The sequence below is a fragment of the Coregonus lavaretus genome, assembly GCF_964263955.1.
Source record: "Coregonus lavaretus genome assembly, chromosome: 24".
Classification (NCBI taxonomy): Eukaryota; Metazoa; Chordata; class Actinopteri; order Salmoniformes; family Salmonidae; genus Coregonus; species Coregonus lavaretus.
In genome coordinates, this window is record NC_140011.1 from 39740863 (window position 1) to 39765200 (window position 24338).

The 24338-nt window shown below is 46.3% G+C and overlaps 1 protein-coding gene across 2 annotated transcripts; it reads left to right on the plus strand.

Moving 5' to 3' along the window:
- The first annotated feature begins 452 nt into the window (after positions 1-452).
- On the plus strand, positions 453-16613 carry LOC311100252 (RAC-beta serine/threonine-protein kinase-like). 2 transcript variants are annotated; one of them, XM_084141095.1, is made up of 14 exons: positions 453-717; positions 5310-5477; positions 5696-5824; positions 6120-6231; positions 6478-6631; positions 6994-7125; positions 7543-7608; positions 9573-9641; positions 10719-10841; positions 13063-13191; positions 13991-14205; positions 15840-15927; positions 16259-16361; positions 16462-16613. In XM_084141095.1, exons 2-14 carry the CDS (start codon positions 5432-5434, stop codon positions 16539-16541), a joined length of 1446 nt encoding a protein of 481 aa, XP_083997221.1. In that variant the 5' UTR covers positions 453-717; positions 5310-5431; the 3' UTR covers positions 16542-16613. The 2 variants fall into 2 exon arrangements, with proteins under 2 accessions (XP_083997221.1, XP_083997222.1); XM_084141096.1 differs by having other exon boundaries at positions 553-794.
- The last annotated feature ends 7725 nt before the right edge of the window (positions 16614-24338 follow it).

Consider the following 24338-nt stretch of genomic DNA (forward strand, 5'->3'; position numbering starts at 1 on the left):
AATATAGAAGGGGTTCCATGACTACAGAGACGTACTCTGGTACCAGTTCAGAGAGTGGTCGGTGTCTCCACGACTACAGAGACATACTCTGGTAGCAGCTTCAGAGGGTGGTCGGTGTCTCCACGACTACAGAGACATACTCTGGTAGCAGCTTCAGAGGGTGGTCGGTGTCTTCCTCGAAATTGTAGAAGTATGGGACGACTCCCTGGGGGGAGATGTGTGTGAACGTGTTGCGTCAGCCTGAGGAGTTGTCCCACTATGTCTGGGCCCATGGCGAAACGGTCCGTGCTATCTGGGATCCTTGGGACGTTCATACCCTAACCCCAACCATAACCATTACCTAACCCTAACCCAGGGTTTCCCCAACTCGGTCCTCGGGACCCCAAGGGGAGCATGTTTTTTTGCCCTAGCACTAATAATCAACTAATAATCAAGGACCGAGTTTGGGAAACGCTGCCTTAACCCTTATCTTAATTTTTTTAAACGTCAACTTAAATGGGGTAGGGACGTCCCAAAGATTCCGGATAGCAGGGACCGTTTCGCCACGGGCCCAGACATAGGGGGACATCTGCTCAGGCTGACGCACAACGTGTCCCAACCACGGAATTTATTTTTTGTTGTTGTTGCCTGTTTGGGATTCCTTCTTGGATGGCCTGTACCAGAGATTGTCTGTTCTGGATTGAGTCTGTCAAATAAACAACAACAACGTGGGGCTAAGTGAGAAAACAGCGTATAAATACGCATGTATATGTTCTTTACGGCTCATACTAGTGCACCCTCTTCGCGAAACTCAGGTAACGTAGCTAGCTAGCTAGCTACAGAGATAAAATGTGAAGGCTAGATAACTTGCTAGCTAATTAGCTAACTTGCTGAAAACAACCATTTTGAGACGTCCTTGTTGCACAGAGATAGTTAGACGGTGGGCCATTCCCATATCGTACTCGAGGAACAGTCTGACAGGGTTCATCGGTGTCTGCTTATTCTCAAGAGGCCATGCCCATAGTGGGGAGTATAACTGGAACATAGCGTAGCTAGCTAACGTCAAAGGTTACAATTGAGGTTTCTTCTGTTTGTTTACAATATTAGCTAACGTTAACTAGCTCCTTGATAAAGAGTAAATGGGCAAGTGAAGTTGTATAGAAGGTCAACTTGTAAGTACGTTTCAGTTGCGGGTGGAAAAGTGACAGGTGTTGTTGTCAGTCCCTGTTCAGAGTTGAAGCGGGACTTGCCAGCTAACAGATTGCTAGCCAGCTAACGTTAGCTAGCTGCTATGAAGATAGTAACTAAAGTTAGTGTCGTGTGAGCTGTGTACCAAAAACCGGAATAGCTGATCTAGCTTGTTAGAGATAGAAGTGGCTATCCGACATTCAGACTGTTTGTGCCTGGCCATTTCAATTTTACCATATTTAAGTGAATTTCATATGCTATTCTAGTTATAGCTAGCTACAGATCCACCATCGTCGATCCATTACACATTGATTGTCAACAAAATAGCAGTTATTGATTAGTCATTGCGCTCCAGATATCTGTTTATATATCAAGTTTCAGCCTGTCTTGAGTAGCTAGCTAGATCTCAAGTAAAACAGGTTTTAGTTAGCTATAGGTTTGACAGCTGATTTGAGTGTCTGCTAGGCTCCTACCTAGCTGGCCAATTCGATGTCGAATGCGCTCTGTACACCCATTGCATTGCAACACTTTATCCCGCTGTGCGGGGGTGCTTGCTGGGACCCACTGGCACGTTGCTCTGATCTATTGGTGCTTTCAAGACAACTGGGAACTCGGAAAAATACGAGGTCAAATCATGAAGTCATTGATCTTCATATCGGAAAGTCAGAGCTCTAGAAAGAGGCCCGAGTTGGATGACCGTTACAACAATATTTGTACCAGTTGGAGCTCGTTTTTTCCCGAGTTCCCAGTTGTCATGAACGCTCGGAAGACGGAGATCTCTGAGTTCCCAGTTGCTTTGAAAGCATCATTATCTGTTCTTGTAGCACATGTGTTGCCCAGTGGTGTAGTGCTATTTATTTAGGTGAGGGAGCGATATTTTTTTTTACAATGACGTCATACTTTCTTCAATCGACGTTTGTACCGACATATGTAGCCAATTGAATAGCCTATCATTATAAAATGCATCCTCCAATTGCAACGTCTGCTTATGCTCACACAAATTGTCTCAATAACATTTTCGTTTTATAATACCCTCCAACACCAAGTTAGGCATAGGCTACCTAATTTCAAAATAGGTCATCATCACTGTTAATCTTGAACTATAATTCTTCACGTTTTACCCGTGAAACGTTCAAACTGATTCTCCATGCCAATCATTTGGTTGATCTCAATCAGTTTCATGGGAATATGCATTTAGGTATTCTTGAATTACTGTTTCGTGAGCGAATTAGAGCAGATGGTGTTAATAAACTATTAGCCGTTCTTGTATTTTGTTTCAATCAATGCATATATCCTGCCTAGTGGTAGGTTCCGGTTTGGCGCATGCTATTATTTTTTGACTATTCAGCTTCAGCTAACCATCCTAAAATGTCATTAGAAATGAGGTGTTTTTGGTGGAACAGCAACGTTATAGGCCTACTATGTTATGGTATTATATTCGGTTTTTGTTATGTCAAATGAAAGTGAATCATTGTGATCTTGCTAGACATCTTAGCCATAGGCAACCGATCTTGATGAGATGTAATTTTAAGAGATTGGAGCGCCCTGCAGTGGTGCTGAAAGGACAGCGCCTGGCTCGTGCAATGACGTTAAAGAAGTTGAACCAACTTGTGATGCTGAAGGATAGCTCTGGCCATTCCGCCAATTCAGGAACAAACAATCATTCGCAGTAGGCCTATAGCTTAATAGGCCTACGACTAAGTGGTATAGCTATTTGTAATCTATATCCTAATGTTAATAATAATAATATGCCATTTAGCAGACGCTTTTATCCAAAGCGACTTACAGTCATGCGTGCAATATAAATACATATAGCTTAATAATATTTCCCTGTTTGCAAGGAGAGCTTTATTGCAAGTAGGCATTTCATTGTATTATGTAGTTTTGTATCAAATAAACTTTGATTTGATTAGCTTGAACACATGGTTACAATATAACCTATTACAGAATAAAAGAAAACAGAGAGGTGAACTATCAATTAATATAATTTATTTGCATAGATTAAACATGCTATCAAATCAATTGACCAAGTAGTGAACATGAATCATTACTACCTAGAATTGCAGGACATTTGTTTTAAAACAGCCATAAAATCAAGCTTTTGGTGTGGTGTATTCATGCATCTCAATAAACTATAAATGCATTGTTACTTCCAACTTGGCCCAAATCACATTTCCAAATGCCCACCCTGACAAACCAAGCTATACTGAACAAAAATATGAGATTTGACAGAGTTACAGTTCATATAAGAAAATCAGTCAATTGAAATAAATAAATTAGGCCCTAATCTATGGATTTCACATGACTGGGAATACAGATATGCATCTGTTGGTCACAGATGCATTTTCTTTTTTTAAAGGTAGCGGCGTGGATCAGAAAACCTGTCAGAATCTGGTGTGACCACCATTTGCCTCATGCAGCGCGACACATCTCCTTCACATAGAGTTGATCAGGCTGTTGATTGTGGCCTGTGGAATGTTGTCCCACTCCTCTTCAATGGCTGTGCTAAGTTGCTGGATATTGGCAGGAACTGGAACACGCTGTCGTACACGTCGCTCCAGAGCGTCCCAAAGATGCTCAATGGGTGACATGTCTGGTGAGTATGCAGGCCATGGAAGAAATGGGACATTTTCAGCTTCCAGGAATTGTATGCAGATCCTTGTAACATGGGGCCGTGCATTATCATGCTGAAACATGAGGTGATGGTGGCGGATGAATGGTATGACAATGGGCCTCATTAATCCTTGAAGACCACACTTCTCCAGCGTACCAGTGGCCATCGATGGTGAGCATTTGCCCACTGAAGTCGGTTACGATGCCGCACTGCTGTCAGGTCAAGACTCTGGTGAGGATGATGAGCACGCAGATGAGCTTCCCTGAGACCGGGTGGCTGGTCTCAGATGATCCCGCAGGTGAAGAAGCCGGATGTGGAGGTCCTGGGCTGGCGGGGTTACACGTGGTCTGCGGTTGTGAGGCCGGTTGGACGTACTGCCAAATTCTCTAAAACGACGTTGGAGGCGGCACATGGTAGAGAAATTAACATTAAATTGTCTGGCAACAGCTCTGGTGGAAATTCCTGCAGTCAGAATGCCAATTGCATGCTCCCTCAAAACTTGAGACATCTGTGGCATTGTGTTGTGTGACAAAACTGCACATTTTAGTGGCCTTTTATTGTCCCCAGCACAAGGTGCACCTGTGTAATGATCATGCTGTTTAATCAACTTCTTGATATGCCACACCTGTCAGGTGGATGGATTATCAAGGAGAAATGCTCACTAACAGGGATGTAAATACATTTGTGCAAGAAAATTGACATAAATATGCTTTTTTGTGCATATAGAAAATTACTGGGATCTTTTATTTCAGCTCATGAAACATGTGACCAACACTTTACATGTTGTGTTTATATTTTTGTTCAGTGTAGAATGGGCCCTGCGTCTCAACCAATATCCAATGTAGGCTTTATCTCCCAAGCAGGCTGGAGGAACTTCCAGAGGGGATCAGGCTCCTTGGGCTTTGCGGTGGCCACTGGTTTGGGTGTCCTCAGCAGAACGGTGTCGCCGTAACCAAGTGGTCACATATCGTTCTGGCTTTCACTGGGCAAGACGGGGTCCATGGAGTTTTATGTACATCAAGGCAGACCCACTGTAAATTAGGATTATTTTTTCAACGTTCTGATTGGTCAAAGTGGTCAAGCCTCCGACTGTCCTCCGCATTGCACACATGTAGCCTATAGTTCATCATTCTCACCACCGCCAGAGAGAAGACAGGGAAGAAACCAACATCTATTGTTTTTCATGTTTTTTTTTTGTGGCAATTCAATATAATTTATGAGAATACATTTTCCAGAAATAGTTTTACCAGCTCTGTGTATTCTCAAATAGAAAAAAAGTGAGGGTGCACCGCTCCTCCGCGCTCTGGCAGCACTACACCCCTGGTCAAGCTATATTTCATAAGTTGTTTTTTGTCATTCAGCCAGACAGGTTAGGTGCCAGTAATATTTTTGCCTGGAAAATCATATTGGATGCAAAACACTGTTCATCTCTGCTTATCTCTTCATAGTCTGTGTAGGCTATGTCTTTCAAACACATGTAGGCTAGCTGTCATTAATATTCTTCTCATGTTGTGCATTGTTTGTCTAGGTGCTGGGGCATTGTTTACACTGACACCCTCCTGACCAGTCGAACCGTCACCCAGGCCCCCCTCCCTTTACCCCACCCATTCCCCATCCCTACCCCCTTCCACAACCTTCCCACCCTTCACTATGAATGAGGCCAGCGTAGTCAGAGAAGGATGGCTCCACAAGAGAGGTGAGGACCCTCCATTTCTTATTATTCACAGCAAATGTAATATAATCACTTTCAAACACAATTTCAATAACATCATCTGACAAAGCCATACATGTCTCGAGACATTCTAATCCAAACTATGTAGTTGCCATAGAATGTACATTGTGGCTAACCTCAGAGACTAGGCTATGAGAGTATTCGGGTGCTGTGTACTCAAGCCCACTTGTTTCTCTGTGCAGGTGAGTACATCAAGACTTGGAGAGCACGCTACTTCATCCTGAAGAGTGACGGCTCCTTCATCGGCTACAAAGAGAAGCCTGAGCTGTCCGACCAGAGCTTGCCCCCTCTCAACAACTTCTCAGTGGGAGGTGAGGGTCTGTCCCTCAAAGTGAAAACTATTGTTGATGATGTCACAGGTGACTCTGTGGCACTGTTGGTTCTGTAGCAAGGTTTACAGAGCAGGACATGCCCTGCTGTCCTCTCACCACCTCTGTACAGAACACTTCAACTGAATATTTTGGTGTTTGTAGGCCTGGATGTTGCTTTGGGGGTCTTCACACTTCACACCTTGTAAATGAAACAACAGAGGTAGAAACACTGGATTGCGGCATTAAAACATATGTAACGCTTGATCCCTCTTCTCTGTCTCCCCTTCCGTCCCAGAATGCCAGCTGATGAAGACTGAACGGCCCAAGCCTAACACGTTCGTTATCCGCTGCCTGCAGTGGACCACTGTCATCGAGAGGACCTTCCACGTAGAAAGCAATGCAGAGAGGTGAGGAAGGGATATGGGGGGGAACTACGAGGTGTGAGAAGGGACCAATGGAAAGGGTAGGTAGACAGTGGGGAGGAGGAATAACAGTAGTCAACATAGAGGTGGAGGGAGGGATGTGTTTCTGTCTGAGTCATGGACAAACGATTAGTGGTTCAAAGGAACCCTACAAGCTCACTATGGTGTGGTAATTGCACATTGTCTGTGTCTGTGTGTGTGTGTGTCTGTGTGTCTGTGTCTGTGTGTCAGAGAGGAGTGGATACGTGCCATCCAGGCGGTGGCCAATGGGTTGAAGGTACGAGAGGAGGAGGAGGAGGAGCCCATGGACCTGTTTGGTTCTCCCAGCGACAGCAGCAGCATGGAGGAGATGGAGGTGGCCATGTCCAAGACCAACTCCAAAGTGGTGCGTGTGCGTGTGTGCGTGTGTGTGTGTGTGTAGCCAAGTCCGAGACCCGCTGCAAAGTGGTGTGTGTGCAGCAACATATACTGTGCATATGACAGATACAAATGCATACATGGTAAGAGTCACACAAATACATGTTCATTTAATGACATGATAAACCACGTGCTCACTCACAGATTGTTCTTCCAAAATGGTTGAATCCTGGTTTGTTCCTACGCAGGTGTGTGAATGGTATGTTTAGTAGAGTATCATACTTCATCATCACTACCACTGTCCATCCTTCCCATTGTCAATGTGTTTGGCTGGGCCGGGTCACCCAAGATAAGATGGTTGAATGTCCAACCCTGTCTCGGTGTTGTCAGACCATGAGTGACTTTGACTACCTGAAGCTGCTGGGGAAGGGGACGTTTGGCAAGGTGATCCTGGTCAAGGAGAAAGCCACGGGGATGCACTACGCCATGAAGATCCTGCGCAAGGAGGTCATCATCGCTAAGGTAAAGAAATACCCCTGACCTATACCACTTTACAGTGGTGCCTACTGGCCATCAAGTTGTTATTGGGGAATGACGATCCGTGTGTATTAGGCCTAATCTGTGTAGTCTAATTGGCTTTATTGTGCATAGTATGTGGTATATTTTGTAATAAGCAAAGGATCTTTTAATTGTTTGTATTATGTTGCGTTTCTTATCGTTGTCTTAACACTAGCATCGTCGGGCCTCGGCTCATACCAGAAGCCTTTGGAATGTCCTGTGTTCTCTTGTGTTTCCAATAATACCTTCTGATCATACCCTGGCTTCAGTGATTTTTGAAGGAGGGAATCTATTTGACAATGACTGAGCCATGATGGTACTCTTATCTATGTGTTTAGTGTTGCTGTGACCTCTGACCCTCTGATTTGTGTAAATGTCTAGGACGAGGTAGCACACACGGTCACAGAGAGCAGAGTGCTACAGAACACCCGGCATCCCTTCCTCACGGTGAGTGGTCCGTGTTCCTCTCACCTCATTACATGTGCTGGTCCAGAACAGAACACCCACACGTGCTGTATAGTCCTGAATAGCAGTGGTTCCCAACTCCAGTTGTCCAGTACCCCCAACGGCACACATTGTCGTTGTAGCCGCGGACAAACTCACCTGATTCAGCTCATTGAGGGCTTGATGATTAGTTGACAAGTTGAATCTGGTGTGCTTGTCCAGGTTTACTACAGAAATGTGTACTGTTGGGGGGACTCGAGGACTGGAGTTGGAAACACTGTTGGGGGGACTGGAGGACTGGAGTTGGAAACACTGTTGGGGGGACTGGAGGACTGGAGTTGGAAACACTGTTGGGGGGACTGGAGGACTGGAGTTGGGAACACTGTTGGGGGGACTGGAGGACTGGAGTTGGAAACACTGTTGGGGGGAGTTGGAAATACTGTTGGGGGGACTGGAGGACTGGAGTTGGAAACACTGTTGGGGGGACTGGAGGACTGGAGTTGGAAACACTGTTGGGGGGACTGGAGGACTGGAGTTGGAAACACTGTTGGGGGGACTGGAGGACTGGAGTTGGAAACACTGTTGGGGGGACTGGAGGACTGGAGTTGGAAACACTGTTGGGGGGACTGGAGGACTGGAGTTGGAAACACTGTTGGGGGGACTGGAGTTGGAAACACTGTTGGGGGGACTGGAGGACTGGAGTTGGAAACACTGTTGGGGGGACTGGATGACTGGAGTTGGAAACACTGTTGGGGGGACCGGAGGACTGGAGTTGGAAACACTGTTGGGGGGACTGGAGGACTGGAGTTGGAAACACTGTTGGGGGGACTGGAGGACTGGAGTTGGAAACACTGTTGGGGGGACTGGAGGACTGGAGTTGGAAACACTGTTGGGGGGACTGGAGGACTGGAGTTGGAAACACTGTTGGGGGGAGTTGGAAATACTGTTGGGGGGACTGGAGGACTGGAGTTGGAAACACTGTTGGGGGGACTGGAGGACTGGAGTTGGAAACACTGTTGGGGGGACTGGAGGACTGGAGTTGGAAACACTGTTGGGGGGACTGGAGGACTGGAGTTGGAAACACTGTTGGGGGGACTGGAGGACTGGAGTTGGAAACACTGTTGGGGGGACTGGAGGACTGGAGTTGGAAACACTGTTGGGGGGACTGGAGTTGGAAACACTGTTGGGGGGACTGGAGGACTGGAGTTGGAAACACTGTTGGGGGGACTGGATGACTGGAGTTGGAAACACTGTTGGGGGGACCGGAGGACTGGAGTTGGAAATACTGTTGGGGGGACTGGAGGAGTTGGAAACACTGTTGGGGGGACTGGAGGACTGGAGTTGGAAACACTGTTGGGGGGACTGGAGGACGGGAGTTGGAAACACTGTTGGGGGGACTGGAGGACTGGAGTTGGAAACACTGTTGGGGGGACTGGAGGACTGGAGTTGGAAACACTGTTGGGGGGACTGGAGGACTGGAGTTGGAAACACTGTTGAGGGGACTGGAGGACTGGAGTTGGAAATACTGTTGAGGGGACTGGAGGACTGGAGTTGGAAACACTGTTGGGGGGACTGGAGGACTGGAGTTGGAAACACTGTTGGGGGGACTGGAGGACTGGAGTTGGAAACACTGTTGGGGGGACTGGAGGACTGGAGTTGGAAATACTGTTGGGGGGACTGGAGGACTGGAGTTGGAAATACTGTTGGGGGGACTGGAGGACTGGAGTTGGAAATACTGTTGGGGAGACTGGAGGACTGGAGTTGGGCTGTTTGTAGTAAAAGTCCTTAAGCTGTCATTTTTTTCATGAATTTATATTTGTGATGTCTAGCCTATGACATGTCTCTAATCTTTTCTTATCGCTGCGCATTTTTTGGTTCTTAAACAAATGTCTGTGAAAATCAGACAATAAAGAAACATCTGATCTAATAGGAGGACATTGATCAATTGTCCCCTTCCACTCTTCCAGACACTGAAATATGCTTTCCAGACTCATGACCGATTATGTTTTGTGATGGAATACGCCAACGGAGGAGAGGTGGGTGTCCCAATGTACACACAGATATACATTAACACACACACATGAACACACACACACGAACACACACGAACACACACTTTTTCGATTGCTTGAACACTGTGATTCAAACTGGTATCCACATGGCCAAACAACAGATTGTCATTTCACATTGTTTTCACACTAAATGCAAACGATAAACACTTTTTTTTTGCAAAACAGTAGACACAAATCTCTATTACAAGACACATTTTGCAAAACAGCGCTACGGCAAAAACAAAAATGTGCACCACTTTGTGTTCCCAGGACCAGGATGAAGAAACAGTCATCTGGTGAATCTCTAACACTCCTCTTTTCTTACTGGCACTGACTATTGAAGAATAATGTACTTACTATGACTGTCTCACCTAGCTGTCTTAAAGGTCCAATGCGGTCATTTTTATCTCAATATCAAATCATTTCTCGGTAACAATTTAAGAATCTTACTGTGATTGTTTTAAATTAAAATGGTAAAAAATAAACAACAAAATAGCAATTTCTCAAGCACGAATTCTGCCTTCGACTGTCTGGGAGTGGTCTGAGTGGGGAGGGGAAAACTAGCTCTTTCTTATTGGTCTATTAACTAATTTACCGCCTGGTGATGTCACCAGGCAGGCCAAAACTCCATCCCACCAAAACAGGCTGAAATTTCAGGTGGTCTTTTCAAACAGCTCTTACACTAAAATAGCATTATCATCATTTTCACAGTATTATTCCAACCTCATAGTGTGGAAATGTATACAAAACACAGGAAAATCACGTTTTTGAGTGCACTTGGCCTTTTAAGACGATAAGAGCGTCTGCTAAATGACTAAAATGTAAATGGTGACATGAACCTTCTCATTCAATGAAATACTATTCCGTTTTAATGGAATTGGCTAATTTTGTGAAAGGTATTTTAAGTGGTGATGGTGTAAGTGCATTTTGCAAGAGATGTGTTGTTTTGGCAAACACATACATTTTAGTGGGCTGTATTAACAGTTTCAAGAAAGTGTTCAAGCAATCGAGAAACTGTTTTATCAAAGCATCTCAAAAAGAATGCTCTGTTCTTCCCTCCAGCTCTTCTTCCACCTGTCTCGGGATCGTGTGTTCACGGAAGACCGGGCCCGTTTCTATGGCGCTGAGATCGTATCTGCGTTGGAGTACCTCCACTCTCGTGATGTGGTATACAGGGACCTGAAGGTAGGCTGTAAACCACGCATATTCATCGAAGGAGTTGGGTTTTCCTGAACCAAGTGACAAAGACATTCTGCCCTCATACTTCAGTCATGTGATTTTCCTAAATGGTGATAATAATCATGATGCCCAGCTTAGACACATTCCTCTCCCCACTGGAGACTGGGGTTAAATTCCCCGCTCCAACCATTCAAACTGTTTCTCTCACCTACCTGTTTTCCCCTCTGTTATAACTGTCTCAATAATGTTTGAACCCCCCCATTATATTTTTGTTCATTATGTATGTATAAAATAAAATAAAACGCAACATGTAAAGGTCCCATGTTTCATGAGCTGAAATTAAAGCTCCCAGAAACTGTCCATACGCAGAAAAAGCGTATTTCTCTCAAATTTTGTGAAGAAATTTGTTTACATCCTTGTTAGTGAGCATTTCTCCTTTGCCAAGATAATCCATCCACCTGACAGGTGTGGCATATCAAGAAGCTGATTAAACAGCATGATCATTACACAGGTGCACCTTGTGCTGGGGACAATAAAAGGCCACTCTTAAATGTGCAGTTTTGTCACACAACACAATGCCACAGATGTCTCAAGTTTTGAGGAAGCGTGCAAATTGGCATGCTGACTGCAGGAATGTCCACCAGAGCTGTTGCCAGAGAATTTTTATGTTAATTTCTCTACCATAAGCCGCCTCCAACGTCGTTTTAGAGAATTTGGCTGTACGTCCAACTGACCTCACAACCGCAGACCATGTGTAACCACGCCAGCCCAGGACCTCCACATCCGGCTTCTTCAACTGCGGGATCGTCTGAGATCAGCCACCCGGACAGCTGATGAAACTGTGAGTTTGCACAACTGAATAATTTTTGCACAAACTGTCAGAAACCATCTCAGGGAAGCTCATCTGCGTGCTCCCTGTCCTCACCAGGGTCTTGACCTGACTGCAGTTCAGCGTCGTAATCGACTTCAGTGGGCAAATGTTCACCATCGATGGCCACTGTCACGCTTGAGAAATGTGCTCTTCAAGGATGAATCCCGGTTTCAACTGTACCGGGCAGATGGCAGACAGAGTAGCGTGTATGGCGTCGTGTGGGCGAGTGGTTTGCTGATGTCAACGTTGTGAAGAGAGTGCCCCATGGTGGCGGTGGGGTTATGGTATGGGCAGGCATAACTACAGACAACGAACACAATTGCAATTTGAATGCACAGAGATACCGTGACGTAATCCTGAGGCCACTCAGATTTTTTTCCAGCCACATTCCCCCCCCCCCCCCGCCATAATTACACAAGAAAAAAATGGATGAGCATGTTTAGTAATGTTTCTTAAAAAAGTAACAGGTAATGTGTTAAATTGACCCATTTTCAGCTGCCCTTTTAAGATGTCTCTTTTTGCTAGCAGTGGAAGCAAACCTCACTGAAGGAGACTTTCAAGTAAATTAGAGCAGCTTTTTGCTTCTAAAAAGAAACCCTTCAGTACTCTACTCAGTGCTCACAGCCCCCCAGACAGGTAGTGTTGCTGCGCAAGGTTGGATAGCTATAACATTAGGATTTCACATTTCTGTGTGCATTACAAGATATGAAACAAAACAGCAGAAATACTTTAGAAACAGCTTGTGCCCATACTTGATTTCACTATTTTTATGAAATGTTCACACTGTAGAGTCCTGAGTGTGACCCCCCCTCCCCCCATCCCCCCCAGCTAACATGGCTGATGAATGAAACATTCTTACCTGCCTGATCCAGAAACTTCGCACAGCCATTAAAGAGGAGTGGGACGACATTCCACAGGGCACAACAAACAGCCTGATCAACTCTATGTGAAGGAGATGTGTCGTGCTGCATGAGGCAAATGGTGGTCACACCAGATACTGACTGGTTTTCTGATCCATGCCCCTACTTTTTTATTTTTTAAGGTATCTGTGACCAACAGATGTGTATCTGTATTCCCAGTCATGTGAAATCCATAGATTAGGGCCTAATGAATTTATTTCAATTGACTGATTTCCTTATATGAACTGTAACTTAGTAAAACCTTTGAAATTGTTGCATGTTTCGTTAATATTTTTGTTCAGTGTATAAAAAGATCATGTAATTGTAAGCAGGTGTTCTGTCAGGATACAGACTAATTAACGTACTCAACTGTAGCTTACCGTGTTGAGCCTTGATAATGACATAATCACCAGGAACTACGTTCTAATGTTTCATTCGTGTCGCTGTAACTTCTCAGCTGGAGAATCTAATGCTGGACAACGACGGACATGTTAAAATCACTGACTTTGGGCTGTGTAAGGAGGGCATCACGGACGGCGCCACCATGAAGACCTTCTGCGGCACCCCGGAGTACCTGGCGCCGGAGGTGAGGGCCCGTTGCTGGGCATGTCTAGTGACACAAGCACATGCTACACAGTTGGCATACAACCTTAGTTGTGTTCATTAAGCACCAAACGTAAAGAAACTAACTAAAACTGGGAGGGAATAACTGGTCCAGTAAGAAACCTACTTTTTCAATTTCAATTTCAGTTGCAAAATGTTTTTCTCTTTTTGTAGCAGTACAAATGCAGGAAGTGAGACAAGTAGAGAGGCCATTCTAGACTCACTGTGGTGTTCCTGTAAGAACCACTTGTTTTATTGGGGTCATTTATTACCTTAAGATTAGTTGTCTTATCCACTGATAATAATGTTTTCATGTTCTATGTTAATGCAGTGAGTATTTAGGTAGAAAGATACCTCATACTTTATGGTCATTTTATCAATCAATTGCCTCTGGAACATTTATTTTGAATACCCCATAAAGTGGCAGTTTGAAGTGACTCATCCAATCTGGTCACTTGCAAATTGCTGTTTAGACAGACAAAAAAACTATCTGATTTGAGCATTAAGGTCTGCACTGTGAACAAATCTCTCTCTCTGTCTCTCTGTCTCTCTGTCTCTGTCTCTGTCTCTGTCTCTGTCTCTCTGTCTCTCTGTCTCTGTCTCTGTCTCTGTCTCTGTCTCTGTCTCTGTCTCTGTCTCTGTCTCTCTCTCTCTCTCTCTCTCTCTCTCTCTCTCTCTCTCTCTCTCTCTCTCTCTCTCTCTCTCTCTCTCTCTCTCTCTGTCTCTGTCTCTGTCTCTGTCTCTGTCTCTGTCTCTCTGTCTCTGTCTCTGTCTCTGTCTAGGTGCTGGAGGACAATGACTACGGCCGGGCGGTGGACTGGTGGGGCCTGGGCGTGGTCATGTACGAGATGATGTGCGGTCGGCTGCCTTTCTACAACCAAGACCACGAGAGGCTTTTTGAGCTCATCCTCATGGAGGAGATCCGATTCCCCAAGAACCTGGCCCCCGAGGGCAAGGCCCTGCTCACCGGCCTGCTCAAAAAGGACCCCAAGCAGAGGTACGTCGGGGTGGGAGGTTTGACTGGCCTGCTCAGGGAGGACCCGATTTGTGTTTGTGTGTGTTAGGCTGGGTGTCTGCTTAAGAAAGGTGTGTGTGTGAAAACTAAGCCAACACAAGGAAAAGGCTATTTTGTAGGGGGTTTAGAGTTAAGGTTAGGATTAGGATTAGGGGTTAAAGGTTAGGTTTTGGGGTTAAGGTTAGGTTTTGGGGTTAGGGTAAGGGTTAGGGAAAATAGGATTTTGAATGGGAATCAATTGTGTCCCCCCACAAGGTTAGTTAAACAAGACTGTGTGTGTGTGTGTGTGTGTGTGTGTGTGTGTGTGTGTGTGTGTGTGTGTGTGCGTGTGCGTGTGCGTGTGCGTGTGCGCGTGCGCGTGCGCGTGCGCGTGCGCGCGCGCGCGCGCGTGCGTGCGTGCGTGCGTGCGTGCGTGCGTGCGTGCGTTTGTTCGTTCAGAAAACATGGATATTTATTAAATACCACAACTTGAAGTAGTTTCTTCAACTGAAGCCGCCTTGGGCGTGCTGTTAAAATGCTGGGGGCAGCACTTGTATTAGGAGCACCACATCAAATTTAGGAGCACCAGAAAAATATATTTTTAAGTTCATTAATATACACTGAGTGCACAAAACATTAGGAACACCTGCTCTTTCCATGACAGACTGACCAGGTGAATCCAGGTGAAAGCTATGATCCCTTATTGATGTCACTTGTTAAATTCACTTCAATCAGTGTAGATGAAGGGGAGGAGACAGGTTAAAGAAGGATTTTTAAGCCTTGAGACATGGATTGTGTATGTGTGCCATTCAGAGGGTGAATGGGCAAGACAAAAGATTTAAGTGCCTTTGAACGAGGTATGGTAGTAGGGGCCAGGCACACTGGGTTTTTCACGCTCAACAGTTTCCTGTGTGTATCAAGAATGGTCCACCACCCAAAGGACATCCAGCGAACTTGACACAACTATGGGAACCATTGGAGTCAACATGGGCCAGCATCCCTGTGGAACGCTTTCGACACCTTGCAGAGTCCATGCCCCGACGAATTGAGGCTGTTCTGAGGGCAAAAGGGGGGTGCAACTCAATATTAGGAAGGTGTTCCTAATGTTTTGAACACTCAGTGTATAACCTACATTTGGTCTATATGAATTCTAACTACTTTTGAAGCACGTCCCTTTTCCTTTCTCTCTGTGCCACCAAATGTTTGTTTACTGGTAAAGTTACCATGTTGTTAGCTAGCTAGCCAATGAGGTAACATGACTGAACAAGGTGTTAACAAATGGTTAGCGGCCCGCAAGTAGTTTTAGTTGACCGTTAGATGGTTTCTGAATGTTAATGCGTGATTGAAAGAAAAATTTTTTAGCGACGATAATATGGGTGATAACTTTTGAACGGTTTGGGCTAGAAACAAGCCGCTCGGTTTATGCTCAGTTTGTTCTCTTTGTCTAGGCACACTGGTGCACCCAAATAAACATTCCAGGTCGCACAGCAAAACATTCAGGAGCATATGCGACCGAAATGGGCGCAATTTTAGAGCGCTCTGACAAAATAAAACGTAAGACGCTCCTCTTCGGAAAAGCAGTGCAACCAAACGTGAGCGCACCATTTGAAGCAACCTCTGATATTTGTTATTGACAGGTTAGGGGGAGGACCGGATGATGCCAAAGACGTGATGTCCCACAAGTTCTTCACCTCCATCAACTGGCAGGACGTGGTAGAGAGGAAGGTGAGTGACTGGAGGCTGATAGCTTAGTGGTACTGATAGGTAGTCAATAAATGGGACATTCCAGGTCATCTTTTTTGCAGTCGTGCTGTACAGATGATCAGAAATCACCCTGGGCTAGTTCGACATCGACTGACTGATCCCTAAATGACCTTGCATCATAAATAAGTAAAGTAAGTAGCCCGTTTCTGTAGCGCGAGGCAGCTTGATGTACAAGTACGCCCCCTAGACAGGACACTAGTGTATCGCAGGGCCTTACACCCCAATCCTTCTCCTTGATGCTGAGTGCCAAGCAGACCATTCGCCAATCAGTCACTGCTCTCTCCCTCCTCAGCTGACTCCGCCCTTCAAGCCTCAGGTGACGTCGGAGACCGACACCCGTTACTTTGACGACGAGTTCACGGCACAGACCATCACCGTCACGCCTCCAGACAAGTGTGAGTGTGTGTGTGTGTGTGTGTGTGTGTGTGACACAATATACCACCAAGCGTGCCGTTACAGAGGTGATGTTGACTGAGTGTTTTCTGCGTGTTCCAGATACCAACCTGGACTGTGGTGACCCCAACCAGCCAGCACACTTCCCCCAGTTCTCTTACTCCGCCAGCATACGAGAGTGACCCCGTCTTTACCATGCACACTGAAGAGAGACTCAGCTCACACACTCTCATCCACACAAACACACACTTTCTTGTAAAAAAAAAAAAGACTGCAAAGTTGAGACGCCACATAGGCCGATGGATCTCAGGTCACAGCGGGGATTTAAGTGCCTATTCTTGCAGCCAAACCCCACCTACACTACAGTCACGCACAAACGCATCCTGTGAACTGCACAGGACCTCAGTCAATACCTCACGTTGTCAACATCAGCTGCAGTAGCACATCATCCATGCACAGGGAGAATTATAATCTAGCTCCTCACAGGGAGGACTAGGACCTGTAGGTGGTCCTATAGGATGCTACTGCTCCTCACAGGGAGGACTAGGACCTGTAGGTGGTCCTATAGGATGCTACTGCTCCTCACAGGGAGGACTAGGACCTGTAGGTGTTCCTATAGGATGCTACTGCTCCTCACAGGGAGGACTAGGACCTGTAGGTGTTCCTGTAGGATGTTACTGCTCCTCACAGGGAGGACTAGGACCTGTGGGTGGTCCTATAGGATGCTACTGCTCCTCACAGGGAGGACTAGGACCAGTAGGTGGTCCTATAGGATGCTACTGCTCCTCACAGGGAGAGGACTAGGACCTGTAGGTGGTCCTATAGGATGCTACTGCTCCTCACAGGGAGGACTAGGACCTGTAGGTGGTCCTATAGGATGCTACTGCTCCTCACAGGGAGGACTAGGACCTGTAGGTGTTCCTATAGGATGCTACTGCTCCTCACAGGGAGGACTAGGACCAGTAGGTGGTCCTATAGGATGCTACTGCTCCTCACAGGGAGGACTAGGACCTGTAGGTGGTCCTGTAGGATGCTACTGCTCCTCACAGGGAGGACTAGGACCTGTAGGTGGTCCTATAGGATGCTACTGCTCCTCACAGGGAGGACTAGGACCTGTAGGTGGTCCTATAGGATGCTACTGCTCCTCACAGGGAGGACTAGGACCTGTAGGTGGTCCTATAGGATGCTACTGCTCCTCACAGGGAGGACTAGGACCTGTAGGTGGTCCTATAGGATGCTACTGCTCCTCACAGGGAGGACTAGGACCTGTAGGTGGTCCTATAGGATGCTACTGCTCCTCACAGGGAGGACTAGGACCAGTAGGTGGTCCTATAGGATGCTACTGCTCCTCACAGGGAGGACTAGGACCAGTAGGTGGTCCTATAGGATGCTACTGCTCCTCACAGGGAGGACTAGGATCTGTGGGTGGTCCTATAGGATGCTACTGCTCCTCACAGGGAGGACTAGGACCTGTAGGTGGTCCTATAGGATGCTACTGCTCCTCACAGGGAGGACTAGGACCAGTAGGTGGTCCTATAGGATGCTACTGCTCCTCACAGGGAGGACTAGGACCTGTAGGTGGTCCTATAGGATGCTACTGCTCCTCACAGGGAGGACTAGGACCTGTAGGTGGTCCTATAGGATGCTACTGCTCCTCACAGGGAGGACTAGGACCTGTAAGTGGTCCTATAGGATGCTACTGCTCCTCACAGGGAGGACTGGGACCTGTAGGTGGTCCTGTAGGATGCTACTGCTCCTCACAGGGAGGACTAGGACCTGTAGGTGGTCCTGTAGGATGCTACTGCTCCTCACAGGGAGGACTAGGACCTGTAGGTGGTCCTGTAGGATGCTACTGCTCCTCACAGGGAGGACTAGGACCTGTAGGTGGTCCTGTAGGATGCTACTGCTCCTCACAGGGAGGACTAGGACCTGTAGGTGGTCCTATAGGATGCTACTGCTCCTCACAGGGAGGACTAGGACCTGTAGGTGGTCCTATAGGATGCTACTGCTCCTCACAGGGAGGACTAGGACCTGTAGGTGGTCCTATAGGATGCTACTGCTCCTCACAGGGAGGACTAGGACCTGTAGGTGGTCCTATAGGATGCTACTGCTCCTCACAGGGAGGACTAGGACCTGTAGGTGGTCCTATAGGATGCTACTGCTCCTCACAGGGAGGACTAGGACCTGTAGGTGGTCCTATAGGATGCTACTGCTCCTCACAGGGAGGACTAGGACCAGTAGGTGGTCCTATAGGATGCTACTGCTCCTCACAGGGAGGACTAGGACCTGTAGGTGGTCCTATAGGATGCTACTGCTCCTCACAGGGAGGACTAGGACCAGTAGGTGGTCCTATAGGATGCTACTGCTCCTCTGATTTGGATGGAATTGAGACACTGATCTCTTCCCCCCCTTCTCACACTATCCCCCCCTTCTCACACTATCCCCTCCTTCTCACACCATCCCCTCCTCCTCACACTATCCCCCCCTTCTCACACTATCCCCCCCTTCTCACACTATCCCCTCCTTCTCACACTATCACCTCCTTCTCACACTATCCCCTCCTTCTCACACCACTCCCTCCTTCTCACACTATCCATCACCTCCTTCTCACACTATCCCCCCCTTCTCACACTATCCCCTCCTTCTCACACTACCCCCTCCTTCTCACACTATCCCCTCCTTCTCACACTATCCCCCCCTTCTCACACTATCTCCTCCTTCTCACACTATCCCCCCCTTCTCACACCACCCCCTGCTTCTCACACTATCCATCACCTCCTTCTCACACTATCCCCCCCTTCTCACACTATCCCCTCCTTCTCACACTATCCCCTCCTTCTCACAATATCCCCCCCTTCTCACACTATCCCCCCCTTCTCACACTATCTCCTCCTTCTCACACTATCCCCCCCTTCTCACACTATCTCCTCCTTCTCACACTATCCCCCCCTTCTCACACTACCCCCCCTTCTCACACTATCCCCTCCTTCTCACACTATCCCCTCCTTCTCACACTATCCATCACCTCCTTCTCACACTATCCCCCCCTTCTCACACTATCCCCCCTTCTCACACTATCCCCCCCTTCTCACACTATCCCCCCCTTCTCACACTATCCCCCCCTTCTCACACTATCCCCTCCTTCTCACACTATCCCCTCCTTCTCACACTATCTCCTCCTTCTCACACTATCCCCCCCTTCTCACACTATCCCCTCCTTATCACACTATCCTCTCCTTCTCACACTGCTGGATAGAAGAAAAAAACACAAAAGTGATTATTGTTTTCACAAATGAGAAACATGATCTCTCTCTCTCTCTCGCTCTCGCTCTCGCTCTCTCTGATTGTTACAGTTTATAAGGAGTCATATTTCTGTGATTTGTCCAAGTGCTCTTTTCTGGAACTAGCTGTTACCAATAGTGTTGGAGTGGGCAAGGAGGGGGCGGGGCAGGGCAGGAAGTAGATCAGAGTGGTGGTGGTAACAGTTCAACTGTTTCTCTGTCAATGTGTTTTATGACTGTGTGTGCTTGGAGAAAAGGCAGGACAACCTAAACTGTTTGTGTGTGTTTGTGTCAGAGTGAGGTTGTGTTGAGGTGTCTATGTGTGTGTACATGCGCACTTAAATGTAAGCTAGCCTGACATGCATCGGTATCAGTAGATGAATCGGCGATGTCACACTACACCAGGGTTCTTCAATTCCGGTCCTGGAGGGCCGAAACACTTCTGTTTTTTATTTCTACCTGGTAGTTAATTGCACTCACCTGGTGTCCCAGGTCTGAATTAGCCCCTGATTAGAAGGAGAGGATGAAAAACAGAGGTGTTTCGGCCCTCCAGGAACGGAATTGAAGAACCCTGCACTACACTGATTTTTCTGACACAGAGCTCGAAAACCTACTCTGGATTTACAAAAAGCGATGCAGGAGGGAGTACTACTTTTTAACTGTAATCCAGTGAAATGAACTAGTATTGCGCTCTTGTTTCTGACTGGGATAGTTGTGAACAGAACACTAAGTTGCTACAGAGAAAATGAATGATTGAATCACTGTACAAGGTGTAGTGTAGAGGTACATTTTCTAAACCCTGTTTTTAATTAAGGACTTGTCTCAACACCTCTGGTCTTTGATCGAGACACACCAGCCATGCGATTTACAACGGTCAACTTGCACTTAGTTACTTAAGCAGACCTCCTTTTACTCAAATGGTGAGATTTGTATGTTTTATTCTTGTTATTTTGTTGCTTCGTGCAAGGATTAATTTCCTCTTTCAAATATCATAAACGTCTGCTGTACTATCAAAAATGGCTGCACAGGTGGTGTTGAGTGGATCAGTGACGGGGCTCCATTCTGGTCACAACACGCCTGTTATCTCACTGCTGACAGTCGCTGGTCAACGAGATCCAGGTTGTTCTCTGATGTTCTGGTGTGAGCCGTTTGGAAATCCTTTCTGAGACCATTATTGTTTTATTAGTTTTTTTGTCTAGTTCTCTGTTGTTTTCCACCTCCCTGTTTTCCTGACCCCTTTTTGAAGACATCGCTACTCATTTAATATTCATAAATGTTTAATTAAATGAAAGAAAAAATGGCTGTTTCCCAAAATGTTATTTCAATTAAAAGGATCCCATTGTATGTATTTGTATTTTGTGACTGTGTGTGACTGACTGACTGTCTTTGTGAGACACCTGTGTGCTTGTATACCTGTGTGCTTGTATACCTGTGTGCTTGTATACCTGTGTCTGTGCACGCTTGCATGTGTACTGTATTGCCTATGGACACATGCATGCTCTGTGCATGCTCTAATATAATCATGAAGTGCTACAATTTGCATACTGCCCCAACAGATCCATGGACGACACAATAGCCATCGCAATGCATTCTGCCCTATCCCACCTGGACAAGAGAAATACCTATGTAAGAATGCTGTTCATCGACTACAGCTCAGCCTTCAACACCATAGTGCCCTCCAAGCTCATCACTAAGCTCAGGACCCTAGGTCTGAACCCCTCCCTGTGCAACTGGGACCAGAGGCCTCATTTTATCAATCATGCATAGGCACAAATCTGTGCATAAACCACGAGTGGGATCATTAACACGCAAAGTGTGAGATTTATCAATATGAACGTTTGCTTGAGAGTGTGCCAAGTGGTGGAATAAGGGAACTGCTTGTCAAGCTTAGCCTAGTGAATGGGGAAAATATATGTTGAAAATGTGTGAAATTGTGAGTAAGTAATTAAATCATTTTTCGATTTCATTGTATTTCCATTGTGAATTCATGCAACATATGTTGACAGACTATTTCATATAATTTGACCACATCGGTGCATTTGTTACGATAATAATCCATATAAAGTACAGTAATTTGTGAAATTAGAGGCACGTAGGAAAGTGAAACCATTGTTGACATACTATAAAAGACTGTGATAATGGGAAAGCTGCACTGAAATCTAACAGTACATCTCCCACAATCTTCTTATTATCAATTTCTTTCAACCAATCATCAGTAATTTGTGTCAGGTGCAGTATATGTTGAGCGCCCTTCTCTATAAGCATGCTTTTCAGCGGGATCTTGGTGATCTCAAGAACCCTCGATGAGCCGACGTTTTGAATGCAAACCAATTTCCATACACCATCGCACAACAGGTTGAAGTCAAGGGGGATTTCGTTGCCATCAATGAGTTCCCAAATACGAACGGATCAATAGACGACACCCACATCGCCATAAAATACACCATCCCAAACGAGTTCAACTATGTGAACAGAAAAGGCTTCCACTCACTTTAATGTGCAGGTGATAGGGTTATGTGATGCGCAAAAGACGCTGCTGAATGTGGTGGCCAGGTGGAACACACCTCATCACTAGGCTCAGGGCCCTGGGTCTGAACCCCTCTCTGTGCAACTGGGACCAGGGGGCCTCATTTATTCATTCTGCAGAAAAGCAATGTTGGCTTATACGCCTACAGGAAGGAGCTGTTGAGGATGGATGGCTTATTGATGAGCGTTGCTTACTCATTTGAAATATATTTGCCATTGCTAAAACAACTCCAATTGTCCTAATGCTCCTCTCTTTGTAGCTATGTTTTTCTTTCTTTGTGGCCAAGCCACAGCTGAGCAGCAAAATAAAACCTCTGACACTAGCACCTCTATTCTGTCTTTTTTTGGTTGCACCGTTGTATTTCATGTTACAGTGTTGTATATTCCCCATGGGCTTTAAAGGGATGATTTTGACCCTATATGGTTTCAAATTCAAATAGCTAAGGTCATGCATGAACACTAAGGCTGAGAACAATTAGTATTTCCTACCTGCGTATAATGATCGTAGAATTGTTTGATAAATCACTCTTTTTCTATGCATACGAACATCTTAAATTCCGTTCGTAAGTAGTATTTTAGAATAGTTTCTATGCAATATTGATAAATACTGAAGGTAGGTAACAACACCTCTACCACGCTGATCCTCAACACGGGGGCTCCACAGGAGTACGTGCTCAGCCCCCTCCTGCACTCCCTGTTCACCTATGACTGTATGGTCACACACGTCTCCAACTCAATCACCAAGTTTGCTGAAGACACAACAGTGGTAGGCCTGATTACCAACAATTACCAACAGCCTACAGGGAGGAGGTGAGTGTCTTGGCGGAGTGGTGCCAGGAAAATCACCTCTCCCTCAACGTCAATAAAACGAAGGAGCTGATCATGGACTACAGGAGACAGCAGAGAGAGCACGCCCCCATCCACATTGACGGGCCTTAGTGGACAGGGTCAAAAGCGTCAAGTTCCTCAGCGGGCACATCACTGAGGACCTGAAATGGTCCCTTTACACTGACAGTGTGGTGAAGGAGGCGCAACAGCACCTCTTCAACCTTAGGAGGCTGAAGAAATTCAGCTTGGCTACTAAGACCCTCATGAACTTCTACAGATGCGTAATTGAGAGCATCCTGTCGGGCTGTTCACCACCTGGTACGGCAATTGCACCGTCAAGCAAGAGCAGGGCTCTCCAGAGGGTGATGCGGTTAGCCCAACGCACCATTGGGGGCACACTGCCTGCCCTCCAGGACATCTACAGCACCCGGTGTCACAGGAAGGCCAAGAAGGACCTCAGCCACCCGAGCCAAGGCCTGTTCACCCCGCTACCATCTAGAAGGCGGAGACAGTACAGGTGCATCAAAGCTGGGACAGAGAGACTGGCCATCAGACTGTTAAACAGCCACCACTAGCCTGCCTAGTACCCTGCCCTCTGCCCAGTACCCTACTCTGCCCCTGTCACTGTCACCAGTCTGCTACCACCAGGTTCTCTACCCTGCACCTTAGTGTCTGCTGCTCTATGTACATAGTCATTGAACAATGGTCACTTTAATAATGTTTACATACTATTTATATATCTACTGCTGTACAACATTTTACATTTTACATTTTTATTGTGTGCTTGTTGACATTTACTGCATAGATTGATATGAATTAGGAACATAAGCATTTCGCTGCACCAGCCATAACACCTGCTAAACTGTGTACGTGACCAATAAAATTTGATTTGATCATTATCAGCCTCCTCGGCACATTATGCCGATGCAAACTTGCAAAAACCTATTTGGCCATGGCACTATCTAGACATATTGCGGGAGCCCTGTTTCATTCTGTGAGAGAGGACACGTTAGTGGAGAGAAATGTCCCCTGATCTCCCTGTGTCCTCATCACCACCCCACCCACAGAAATGTAACATAGTCAGGAGTGAGACTCCTCCCGAGGGCATATTAATTGCAGAAGATGGATAATAATTTCACAAGTGGGATTTATTGAAAAATAGGCTATGCTTTGTTTTCCCCCCGAGTGCTGGCGTGCCATTGGGGTTAACCCACTTGGTGGGAATTGTAATGAGGCTCATATACAGAAAGGCACTTCCCCGTGTTTTGACTACTCAGTCCCCTCAAACGTCCAGACCGTGCGTTCCGATAGCTCCACTGACTCCATCCCACTTCTGACACAATG